The 14204-nt window shown below is 32.9% G+C and overlaps 1 protein-coding gene across 25 annotated transcripts in view; it reads right to left on the reverse strand.

Annotated features, from left to right (window-relative positions):
• CaMKII (Calcium/calmodulin-dependent protein kinase II) overlaps positions 1–14204 on the reverse strand; it is a 116744-nt gene that overhangs the window by 30967 nt on the left and 71573 nt on the right. For 15 of the 25 annotated variants that reach the window (XM_089081835.1, XM_089081834.1, XM_011648516.3 and 12 more), the window contains exons 11-12: positions 11164–11253; positions 1124–1180 (exon numbers count right to left, since the gene is read on the reverse strand). The exons of 2 other annotated variants lie outside the window; for them this stretch is intronic. In XM_089081835.1, coding sequence (XP_088937961.1) covers positions 1124–1180; positions 11164–11253 — 147 coding nt within the window. The remainder of the gene's footprint in view (positions 1–1123; positions 1181–11163; positions 11254–14204) is intronic. 8 more of the 25 variants (XM_089081833.1, XM_011648517.3, XM_089081836.1 and 5 more) reach the window with 1 other exon arrangement.

Consider the following 14204-nt stretch of genomic DNA (forward strand, 5'->3'; position numbering starts at 1 on the left):
TTAACTGTCTTAATAGGTAATTAGTTTCAAGTACTTGTACAAATAATTGATAATTCTCCAAATGACATTAATGTAATAAATAATTAACTTTATGTATATAATTTTCATACAATGTAAATCAGCAGGAACGCGGAACGCTGAATCTAAATTCCATTTGTTACGATCATAATTTTGCAAAGCATTACCATGATATCTTGCGATTGTCATTAGTTGCAATTAATTTTTGATTAAATGCTGCGGTTAGATAAATTTACATCAGATTAAGATTCTCGAAAACTATTCCATACAAAGAAAATTCGTACAAAACGAGAGCGTATAAAACTTTGTCTCTCTGTGAAATAAAAATAATTCTCGTTTCATGCACTTCGGATTTACGTATATGACTCTATCGGTAGTTATTCACAAACATGTCATCAGCCACGACAACGTGAGATTATCTATCCACATGTTCGCTTGGACAAAGTGCCGTATCGATTTCATGAAACACGAAATATATCGTAAGAGTACAAAAAAATTATCTGTACAAAAAAAAAACTCTATTCACTCGCGATACGTGTTATTATTAATATGCCGATTGCGTTCGTTTTGTTAAAAGCACAAAAAATTTCACAAACATACAACATTATATAAATTGCAATAAACAAAATATAAAATACACAGTAAAATTGTACTAACAATATAATTATAATATCACGCAAAATATCGATGCATTGATGACTTATGTTATATTTTATATTTTGATATATATCATATATTTTTAGATTTGCCTTCACATAGACGTAGACAAATTATGTATAATTGAAATATTTCTTGTTTAACTAAATGTTAAAAACACGGATTGGGAGAGGCCAGTTTGATTGTGGAACGTTCACAAAGTAATGTACGATACGTATGTGTATATACACGCGCGCCCGACACACACACACACACACACACACACACACACACACACACACACACACACACACACACACACACACACACACACACACACACACCACAAAATACAAGCGCCCCCCACAACCGCGCGCGCGTACGCACATACGCAAGTTAAAAATATAATACACAAAAGAAAAGACGTTGAAACGTCAAAACATTTCTCAGTCCTTAGAATTGGCTTTACCTTCGGGTTCTTTAGCAATGACCGTGCTGCTCCGGTCGACGCCGCCCTTCTTATCCTCTGTACAACATATACATATACATCACGTATACAGTATACGAATATACAATAATTGATATCATAACAGCTAACGCTCATACGAAATATCGATAAAGCCACGTCGCATAATGAGAAGCTAATAAGCTTATTTTCTTCGATTTGTCTTAGAAGATTAACACATAAATGGACAATATCGCTTTATTATCAAAAGAAAGTACATTAGAAGAAAGTGAAGTCTAAAAATAAATAATAAACGATATAAAAAGTTTCGTTATCAATTTTATAAAATTTCTTTCAAAAGCACATCACGCTTAAAAGTAATTTTTTTTTTATCAGAAGAATAAAGAATTTAATAAAGAATTTATTTGATAATCGATATTATAAATTTATGTTAATATAAGATAGATATTTGACAAATGAAATAAGGAGAAAATAGGTAAATAAAATCAATTATGCAGAGCAGGTCAATGATAAATAATAATAGAGATGATAAATTTAGAAGCAAAATGTTGAAATTAGCTTCACTTTCTTGCAATGTATTTGTCTTATAGAATATAAGGATTTTTCTTTTATTCATTTTATTGATAAATTTCGGATTCTTAACGTAAGAATGGCCGGATTCTATCGAAATTAATGTTTTATTGTATATTTAATGTTATTAATAATACTAATTAGTAAGCATATATATATATATATATATATATATATATATATATATAGATGGATATAAACAAAATGATATAATTAATAAATGATAAATATCGCTATAATAATTTAATATATCATAATAACTATTTATACATATTATGAATTAACGTTTGCTATAGATAGTATCAAAATAAATTTGAATCTGGTGTCGTCGAGATTATGTAAGATCACTAATATTTCGACAATAAAAAATTGAAAATGAAATCGCCAGGAGACGATTCCAAAGAGATTTCTATTCGAATTCGGAACCAAACTTTCGATGATACACTTTTATGCTTTCGTACAGGAATTTCATGACAAGGTATTCCCCGCAGGAATTATTTTAAATCTCTCTAATGAAAGGTTCGCGTACGACAATATAATATATTAATACACTCTACATGTGACCCTTTTTTTATTACGTTAGCAATCTTTCATAAGTAAAAGTTAGATAGAGAGATAAATAAAAGATAGATAGAGTCACACTCTTATTCCTTACAATTATCGACTTGTAAATTTAATTACTTGCGAAAAATTATCATATAATAACAAATAAAATTCCCTCGTAAAGTACTCGTAAAGTACAGTAAAGTACATTATTTTATCTCAAGTATTAATCGCGCAAATTGACGGCAATCGATCTCTCTTTTTGCACGGAGCCACGGCCATCTAAGCCGCGCTGAACGCTTGATAACGACGTATATACGACGAGGGTCATAAAAATATCGAATACTAATTGTGACTGACGAAAATGATCGCAATAATCATGATTCAAATATCGATTTTTTTCCTTCATTTATTTGAGCTACGAGGACGTGCGGTGCCGTTACCGAAATATATATCGAAAAGAAACAGTCATCAGACAGAATATAATCTATTGATAATTGGGGATAATTAATGCTGGAAAGTGCATTTGGCAATAAAAATGTGCATACGTCGACAAAAATACGTATCGATCGTATCTCGAGTAGTAGAGAGGTGAAAAAAAAACAGAGAGCGATTATAATGCGTGCAGATCGTGCCGATCGTACGGTTTTAACACTTCCGTTGCGATATTTGATCAATCGATCGAATTGATCAGTTGATAAAGAAGTACATACATTCTAGATGTATCTTCCTGATAATTGTAATCTTTCTGTAAAAAATAATTCTTTTTAATAAACTACTTGAATTTATAAGTTTTCAATTCTAAATAATAATTTTAATTCTTTGATATCACGGAAATAAGTTTTATTCTTATAAACAGTGCAAGATAAAACGTTTTCCAAAAATGTTCCTTCGCAACTTTTTAAAAGTAATACTTTGTCAAATCTTTTCGATTTACCTGCGCGTTTAATCAATCAATAAAATTTATATGCAATATTCGTATAATTCATAATATGACGATTATTCGAAATTGATAGAATGATAGAATCGTACACGAAATTCGCGCATTTGACATTTGCGCATTTGACAATAAATAAATTCTCAAAAAAAGTATTAAAAGAAATTTTTCATCGTAACTATTTCGCTTATATCAGAGCAAAATAACGATTTTCTTCTTCCCTCTTCTTATCACGATCTTCTCGATATTCAGTTCGAGACTGCAAAAAGCCGTACGATGGCGAACAAGCGGTAAGCAGGAAGCATGCGAGAAGCGGATCAACAGACGAAAAGAAAAGCAGTTGAGAGAAGGAAGAGAAGGAGGAATAGGATCGATTCCCAATCGGCTATTTTGTGAGAGTAAATGATCCAATCGGCAGATCTAGCGAATACAGCGAGCGACAAAGGGGGCGGGGGAGAGGGAGAGAAAGAGTGAGACAAAAGTAAAGAGACGGGGATAGCGAGACAAGTGCCAGAAAGGAGAAACGAACAGATATAACGGATTTGTGTTCATAAATCCATAACACTGGGTTAAACATCGAGAGTCGAGACGTGTGACGACGGCAAAGAGCAATGTTTCATGTATGCGTGTGCTTTAGTATATATATATATATATATGCGAGTGTGTGTGTGTGTGTGTGTGTGTGTGTGTGTGTGTGTGTGTGTGTGTGTGTGTGTGTGATTTCAAATTTGATGTAGCAACAACAATCTAGATATGTAAGTGGGGGCGTATAGATGTGTTGAGATGCAAGGAGTCCGAAGGAGGAGTCGTGAAGAGATCATTTGAGAAAACGATCGCGGTACGATAGCGTTTCTCAAACATGTGGTGCATGTGGAGAAAAGTACATAGAGCGAAACTCGAACGCAATTCCGAGCTTCTGTTGTTTATCCCCCGATTATTTGTCACCGACATCAATTTCATCCTGATCGGCGCGCACAGAACTTAATTTTGATGAGAAACTTATACGATAAATAATACAATATTATTTGAATAATATCAATTCAAATAATATGTAATTTTTCATTTCCTGGAATTCTTTTAAGCTACTACTTTTAAGCTACTAAGAATAATCCAAGTTTTAAGTAAACGTGCGATAACCCACAATATTGAGATTCAATAATAAAATTAATAATTTTATTCTCGCTTATTCGATAGCTTGCGTTATTAAATACGATCGTACGATGAAACACACTCGATTGTACTTCTCCCTCTGTAAAGCTTGTTCAAATGACAATTTTTAGCATCGTCACTGCCACGTGAATTTGTGCCACTGCCTTCGTCTCTGAAATTTTCGAAATTAAAAAACTCGAGCAAATTCAAGACCAAGTGCCTGTCTACATGTTTCGCCTAAGCAATTATCTTTTTCTCCGCGTTTACGTAATTCAGACAACAAAATTGATTTGACGAGCCCCTATCTTTGCTGACGACAAGCGAATTTGTTCGTCACATCCTTGTTCGATCTCGCTCTTCACACGGTAAAATCAGAACACGAAATCGGAGCCAATCGGTCAAAGACTTTGCAATACATAAATCGAAACGTGGCAGCAAACAAGGAGAAATGTAAAATATTTCATAAATGACAACACCGAGATGTGTGCGGGCATAAGGAAATACAAATGTGCTGAGATGAGATCTGAAATGCGTGCGGAAATGATGATCGTGATACGTTGTCTAAAAAGCTTCTGAAGAATTTCACAATCAGAGCTTTCTCTTTTACGCTGCTAATTCGACATATTCGATATATGAAATGGAATAAGTTTATGACTGACGTCGTGGTAAGCGTATGAAAAAACGCAAAGAAACAGAAATACAAGTATTCAATTACGATTATATTATTTATATAAGCCAAGAGAAGCTGTCAATCCGAATAAAACCGCTCGTTGTCGATTCGTTATACTTACAATTACAGCAAACTCACATATTACGATCGCTAGAAATATAATTCTTAAATAGCTTAACCAAAAAGGAGCGAACCGAAAACGAGCGTCTTTCGTTCGGTCATCAAGGCGTAATTGTGAATCGCGAAAAGATATAACGACGAGAAAGAGAGTTAAAAGTCTTCCTATGCTAATTACGACTCTAAAAGATAAAAGGCAAACATGTTGAAAAAAAATGCGAGCAAAAGCAGCGACCGGAGCCGGAGCGACTTGGTGGTAACCGACCGTTGAAAAGTCGGAATGAACAAGAATAAATAAGTTATAATAGAAGAGAATAGATAAACATCGAGATTAATGTGACAAAGTATTATACGTGACAATATCCACAATATATGAAAATCGCTGTGATCGCGCGTAGCAAACTTACGTTATAAGAAATTACAACCCCTTCGGCTTGTCTAATTTATGAAGAAATCCTCCGTATATACATATAATTAAATTTTACATCATATCAACAATGACAACAATAGTAACAATAATACAAATACAAATGAATTACTATTAGTTATACGTTATATGCTTATAATTCGTTTATATACCGAGATTTGAGACACGCTGAAATATTTTCACTCTCTATTACTACTTATGTATTATTAATCTTGGAAGGCTATTCCTTTTTCTCCCTCCCTCCCTCCCTCCCCTTTGCAAAATTTCCCTGCTATTATGATCGTTCGATCATCAACATGGCAAAATTGGAATTTAAAAAGTTGAATAGGAGATCAGATGTAATGCATAGGAAACGTCATGATAGACAATACTTAGCCGTTCAAGATTAATTTGTCGCAGCGCTATCGCTACGTCATCTATTCTACAAATCCATCTTTTTCAATGTACTACACATATGATACAAGAGACACACGTGACACGAGTAACGCGTTAAAGTTTGCAACGCTACGTCTATCGAATAAAGTAATTGGCAATTATATTTTCCTTCGTACTAAATCGTATTGTGAGGAAGCATCGTCTAATTATAATATATCGATCTTGCTCGTCCTACGGTTAAAAAGGCTCGCCTGTGCGGTAATCGCTAAAAAGGGATGCATTACGTTAATAAGGAAACTTATGATAATGGTAGACGGCGGTTGCAGATAGTGGTAGACTATTACTTTGCGGCACGTATGATACGTATCTATCGATTCGAGACTGATTCGTGTATCATGATTGCACGTACTAGTGAATTATTTCCGAAGAGAAAGTGTAGGCAAGAAGAGGTACAAAATAGCGATGTAACAAAAAGCGCGAGACCAATGCGTGAATGATTAAAGAGACGAAATCTGAAGTGAATTTTAGGCTCGATTTGTGAATACAAAGAAACGGGATCTGCTGGATAAACCAGGGCAATCTTCGTCTTCTCTTTTTTTCTTACTTTTGAAATAATAATTGGTATTGTACTCGGACTTACTTAAATAATAAGACTAAGAGTAAATAATAAGAATAAGACTTGGAATAAAAAAATTATTAAAATTATCACAGACTGATGATGATATATAATTTTTAATCTGATATATAATTGTAATCTAAAACCAATATATAGCTCTCTTGAAGTATATAAAATGTTTAAGCAAGATTGTACACTCTCAATTTAAAAAAAATTTTTTTGTCATCACCCTTGTTAGCGTTCGAGCTTTATTAAATAAATCGAATATTTATCGAAAGTTGTCGTTATTAATGTTGTACTCGTGTGTTGTATATGGTGTTTACAGCGTTACAATTACTCGTGCTTTATTCATAGTTTGCTCAACTTTGCGAAAAGCTGCGCAAACTATTTTTCGTAAATGTATTACATAAATGGATGCGCGCGCTCGCGCTCGCGTTCTCCAATCGTCATTTTTCAATTCTTCATTTGACTAAGCACATAACATCCGGTAAGCCGTGCGTACAATTAATTTATAACGGATATAAACGCAATGATCACATTTCCGTGACTAAATGATACGATGAATACGAAAGTTACGCTCGAAGAAAGTTGCGCTTGGTCTATGGTGTTTGTAATCCAATTATATATGGTGCATTCCTTCATTTGCATTTCTGTTACAATACGCGTGCGCACGTCACATTCGTCTACGTGTGTTATGGATTTGTGAGCATCGGCTACTGGGGCACAAAACAACAATGTTCAATCACTTCTCACGCAGCTGTTCGATGTATATTTTTGGTGCTTTGCCTTTACGGTGTCTTTATCTATGGGAAAGAGACACGGGATACGGACCCACCTCTGATTTGTGCGGACGTATGCATGTACGTGTATTCGAATGATGAAAGCGTGAAAAGCGGAGAATGGCGTCGATTTACTTTCGTTTATTTTGATGAATTTATTTCAACGCCATCAGCCGCGTAAAATACAGGGTCACGCGAGTTTATGTAATGGAAAATGCATCCAAAATTGCAGCATTGCTAAATGATATAGATGTCGCAAGCAAAATTTTGAAAATTCGACATCGTAAAACCAGACATTTTTATTTTGGTATATATATATATATATATAAATTAATTTATCATATCTTCACTGACGTACCAACGCGTCAATTACAAGTGAGAAATATTCATTCGCGTGACACTGATGGATAAATTTTCTTGTGTCGTATATGGTGTTTTAAAATTTGAAAGTGAACCCGTGAAATTGTTTCCGAATATCCGATAAATTATATGCTGTGAGGGAATGAAATGCGAATACATGCAAGAAATAAGTTGGATTGTACTTTCTTGACATATGCGCAACAGATAAAATTCATTCATTCATTCGTTACATGACACGTTACACAAATTCAACGTTACAAAATATAAGTCGAGTAATTGCAGACTAACTATTATTAATCGATCTTGTTTTAAAGCTATAATTAAATCGGAAAACGTTAAACATTTAAAATATTTAACGCTTTATAAAATATAATATATTCGTTTGAAATTAAAGGTTTTCAATTTAAAAATATAATATGTTGAAACTTGTTAATAGCAATAAAAAATTATTAATCTGTTTTTTAATTAACTTCTACTCTTTACTGTTCGTGGCATTTACATGGCAGTGAACGCAAACGTACGTGTCTCGAGAGTACAATCCTATCGAGATCTGTCAGGAAAATTCTACTCTGGTGGAATGTAGGAACGGGAGGAGGCTCTCAAATTTTTTTAGATATATATATATATACGCGAAATAAGAAAAACAAACGAGAACCGATCGATATGCACGCGATTGAATATTGTTCCGGAGCAAAGATATGGCCTACGGAAGTTTTCGAATAAAAATAGTGCGAATTCAAGCACACAACCATGATTTAAACCGAAACAAGTCCGAAAAGTAAAATCCCGTGACATACTCACGAGAATCCGCTTATCAAAAATGTTTTCCCTTCATTTTAACGAGATATCCGGATACGATTTTTTTCAAGATTGCTTCTGAATGTACAACATGTATCACGATATTTAATTTAACATAACCATTAATCACACCTATTCGCAAAATGAGAGAAGATAGATTTTTGGGACGCACTATCACGTGTCGTTTGTATGTACGTATGTATGTGTATTAGAAGCGGTATGTCAAAACAGGAAGGGCATTATCGAACACGATAGAGAAATTGCGAGAGACCGTCAGAGTTAGTCAGAAATATGAAAGATAGCTCGCGCAAGAAAGATTTGCTCGAGAGAATCGAAGATGATAACGTAGAAACGAGATAGACTCGATCGACCAAGATCGATGTAATATATATATATATATATATATATATATATATATATATATACGTGTTGGGATCATGTAATACATGTTTTAAAAAATGGGTGTTTTTTTATAAACTCTGTGTGTTGCACACTAACACTTTATATATATATATATATATATATATATAAGTGTATGTGTATGTATACTCTGTATTAGATACAATCTATTTGTAAATTTTAAACATAGATACTCTCAATCTCATATCATATTGATATACAAATACTCGCACAAAGTTCGGAAAAACAATACAGTAATGTGATTGCAACATAATTGGTAAAGCTTTATAGAATTGTTAATATGTTGTGTGATTAAAATATAATCTAAACAAAGACATGTGTGCGTAGACGCGCCAAATTTTTATAAAAATGACCTAAATTAAATTTCTTGTGTATATCGACTGTCTTGCTCTTCGCTTGTGTGTATGAGTACTTTCGATGAACTTTGAAGAACGTACACGTGCGATCGAACGCGGACAGGAAGACAAATAAAACACGACAGAGATCGATCGACAAGTGTAAAGTATCAAAACTATCTACAGAGGCAGAGAGAAAGATCAAGGCGAGATCGATTTTTCTACGAATCGGGATAGAGGGACAAAGTTCAGATTTTGCGACCTGTACACCTCAGAGTATATCATAAAACAATTAACTGCACTCAAATTTGATATTACGCTAATCAAATTAAATCCGATTCCAAGAAATATTCATTGCAAAAACGTCATAATAATCAAATCTTTTCTAGCTTCCGCTTTTATATAATCAAGGATGCTTATCAACACATTATGAAAAATTCATAATCTAATTTTATAAAAAACAGAGAAATAAATATAAATAAATCTTCTTATAATCTTCTCTTTTAGAAATCTTTGCGATATACGTATAGCTGCTGAATGAATAACTCTGACTCACTAATCGGAGTGTACAGGTGTACGCAAGATGAAAAAGGGGTGGGAGGGTCATAGGGTAAGCAACGAGTGGATAGTCAACTACTCGAGCTATCGTTCAACGGTCGACTTGCATGTGAGAATGAGAGAAGTATCTCTCTAATGATGGATAATCAATTCTGTTGCGCTGCACTTGTTACGTTTATACGCAATAAGGAGTCCGTTAATTTGTAAATAAATTTTTCGCAATAAACGTGCCGCGTTAATGTGATATTAATGTAATGTTAAACGGCACAAAAAAGATGAAACAATTATAAATTTAGATCATATATCTCTTGTGCGGACACACGCGGTAAGTCTGATGCGAGTATGTAATCTCTTCCGTTCGACACAAAAGCACAATGTCTTTAACTCGAATGAGTTTTCAATATCTTCAAATTCAAAATCATATCACACATCTGATAATCGCATTATCGATATCCTATCCTAAAACTTCATTAAATTTTATTTTTTTAATAAATTAATTTGAAAATTAATTAAATTTCAAAAGATAGTATCGTATAGTATATTACGTTAAATTAAGCGTAAATAAGAGTAAAACTTGAAATACGCCGCTTGTGAGCGCTCTTTGAGCATAACGGAGCTCCTAGATTGCGATGGAATCTAGATCTAGATGGAATTTAGATCTTCATCAAGTAGATACGGATCATCAGATTAAAGAGCGATGTCTTCCGTACTCTATATTATTCGTGTCATTATGCGGCAAGTCACGAGTAACGAGCTGCAGTTTCTGAGAGAATTTGTACTCAAGTTTCTCATTAAATCCCCATAACGAACACGCGAAAAAGAGACTACGTATAGATGTGTCGCGAATCGCTAGCGAGAGTTAAGAATTTGTGTATTGGGCCATTGTTATCGAGACTATCACCACGATTATTCTGCTCGCGTGACGACAATACTCCGCCGTATTGGCGACGAAATCGCTATCATAATTCAATCCGTGCTCTCGAGCACAACGACGATATGCTAGACGCCGACCGATTTTAAATCACCGCCCGTTACCGAAATTGTCCGAGTGATTTCTCACCAAAATATCACATTGATGATATCACGTAAGAAAAATTATTCGCGTAATATTAGTTGTACATGTAAGAGTTTAGTAAATATCTCCAAGATTTCGGATATCCGATTTATCCGACACGAAAATCGGCTCATTTGATTCAATATATTTACCTCTCGGCTTGCAATCAAGCATCCTAAAGATAGACCTATGTTTTCGTTTTCATACTAATCTACAACTGATTCTGACTGCTTTAACAGTCACGTCATTTAAAAAGCTTAGTTTTTCAATTAAAGAGAGAGAGAAAAAAAAAAAAAAGAGAAACCGAACGCATAAAAAGGACGGAGATCTCCTACCTTTAACATCATCGTCTTCGATCGTTGTGCTGCTATCGGTGGATTCCTTCACTTGAGAGCCATCACCCTTCTTCGTGATTATGCTTCGACCTGGAGTGCGCAGAGCGTTTCAGTAAATCGATATTAGAAATGAAATGAAATGAAAACGAAGGAAAGCTATCGAGAAAGAGAGACTGAGGTGGCACAAAAGTAGTAGTCAAAGATTAGAAGGTAGGAACGAAAGAAAAAAAGAAGATAAGAAGCGAGATAGAAAGAAAGAGAGAACATAACCGTTGAAAAACGGAACGGATTTCCGGAGGATATAGACTTTATGGATCAAGATGGTCGGAAATTTGGAGATTTGGACAGGAATTTTCAAGTGTTTATTTAGATCTGTCCTTCGTTGTGTATCTATCGAAAAAACGATCTTCATAGCATTCTTCTATTTTAAATATGCTCTGCAATATATTATTACTAATGTCAAAATCATTCGAATTTGAAAGGAACGCTATCTCTTCTTAATGCGACAGATAAAAATAGCAAATTCAAATGTCGATCTGATGTTAATCGGAAACTAGCTTCTTGACTCTTTTTAGAAGAAAAAAAAAAAAAGAAACAAGGACGAATATCTGCTCTTTCCATAAGTGCTCATTAATCGAAGAATAAGAATGTGATCAAGTACCATTATAAAGTACCGTATCACTCGTGTATATTAAATACTCGTACATATTAAATAAAATAAACTGTTAATTAAATTTATCGATCCGCTTATTCAAAGCAATGCTGAAATAATGCTGAGCAATGCTTCAATAAGGAATAAATACGAATTTCCACATTATTTTATATCGTCGATATTGAGCAAGACATTCTTTTGACGAGATTGCAATTTTATTTCTACATATTTTATACAATTAAATTCTACATCTTTTTTTTAAGCGTCTTTTTTAATTTTTGAGTTTGCAAAAGAAAATTTAAAATCTGTAATCATCGCATAAAAATAAAGTCTGTCTTACACATACAAAATTATATCTTTTAATTTATATACATATATACAGTACAGTACAGAGAAACTTTTTTCATTCGAATATCAAATTTAGTTTTTCAACTAGATATTTCACGTTCCTTCCAAAGTCCGATCCTAACAAGTATGATTGTATTTGCTAATCAATATAATCTAATCATTAATTGTAATAATTTCCTCGATATTACTACTATAAACGGACAATCATTCATATTTTCAACATGCAGAGTAAAATCGGTTTACCTTATACAATTAGCAATACGTATAGATTTTTAAGTAAAACAAAAATCAATTTAATAAATAAAACACATTTATAAACGACACACAAAAATGGTGATCGAGTGAGTCGAGATCACCGAGCGTCGAAATACATAAATGGATCATGCATCAGATTGAATTACGATAAACATAATTGTCCCAAAGGAAGACGAAACAAATCGTGTGAGAAAAAGAAATAGATAAAAAGAGACTCAAACATTTAAACATTCAAACAAATGCATTTATGTTATGATAAATTGTTAGTTCGTGCAACTCTTACAGATTTAACATATATATATATATATATATATATATATATATATATATATCAACATATAGTGTACTTCACCTTCGTTTATCTAATGAAATCACGATTCTAACGATATGTACAAACTGTGTTTAACGACACAGTTGCACTTAGTAAATAAATATTATATACATCGAGGATAAATATATGTATATTCTAAAAGTTTAGACTTTTTGCAGATTAGATAAACGAAGATACAAAGAATGCATGGCAAAGTGTAAACACATGTCACGTAATCTAATATGCTTAGCAAAGTAAGTTATTTAATTATCGTTCATGTCCGCCTATTACTAAGACATGAGCTATGAATATTTCATCCAATTTGACGAAGAGAAACTATGTTGAATATATTCTATGTATATATTAAAAGATATTAGAAAGAAAGAAACGAAGCGCGTCACAAAAATATAAGTAACTTCAGTAAGCTTCCGACGAAAAAGTCGGAAAGAGTAAGAAAAAGTTGACGATTTTCGCAAGAAAACGCCGTGTATTACTTCATTTTAACGAAACTTAGTAAAAAATTACGACTAGTTTCAATTTCAAATTACAATTCTCTTATCATTATTGAAAAACTGTTATAGACATTTATTAGAAATTTAATTAAAATTAAATTCATAAGTCTAGAAATATAAAATCTGTAAAAATATTCCAGTTTTAACAAATTAACACTTTCAGTTTTTAATATTCGATATGTGGAGAATAATGCGGTTTAGCATTTTAAAAATTAAATTTTCAAAAATATTAAACGAAATCAGGTTCGTATGAATGATAAAGATGAATTTTAATTCGAAAAACATTTGAGCCGCTGCAAGTACGAAAAAGATATTTTTTTTTCCAATTTAGAAAATTCAAATCTCCAAATTCGTTTTGTAAAAAATCTATATCGCATGATTCTAATTTCTGATTTTAATTTATTTTACCCTCTTATCAATCTAGATATTTATGTATCTGAATAATTTAAATCAATCAATACATACCTAGCGAGAGACAATGATTACTTTAAGAGTAATAATATTGCCGAAATGAAAATCATTTCGTTAAGAGAAAGAAAGAGCGATATTTTGCAAATATGTTTTGCTCGAGCCATGTGCCGTAATGCATTAAAACATGCAAACACATTTGTGAAAAGTATAAAAAAGTATAATTGCAAGATATAGACGTATATAAAGCATAAACAAAAAGAAAAAAATAGAGAGCGACATACATATGATTAATGCGCAAACCTGCAAGTTGAAAAATAAGAACATGCCAGAATGCTAAGAGAGGAACGACGATTCGTACGGGAATCTGACATTTTTAACATGGCGTAACATAAAAGATCCTAGCATAAAAGATTTTATTTTACGTATTAGGCCGGATGAAAAAACATTCATCCTATTTGACTAATTTAAACAACGCGTCATCTCTTCAACTGAATTATTCTTGCAAATTATTAAATCACATTTTGTAATTGAACTTTAATGATACAAAATTATG

Source organism: Pogonomyrmex barbatus, unplaced genomic scaffold (assembly GCF_055798465.1).
Source record: "Pogonomyrmex barbatus isolate J1 unplaced genomic scaffold, ASM5579846v1 scaffold5, whole genome shotgun sequence".
Taxonomy (NCBI): domain Eukaryota; kingdom Metazoa; phylum Arthropoda; class Insecta; order Hymenoptera; family Formicidae; genus Pogonomyrmex; species Pogonomyrmex barbatus.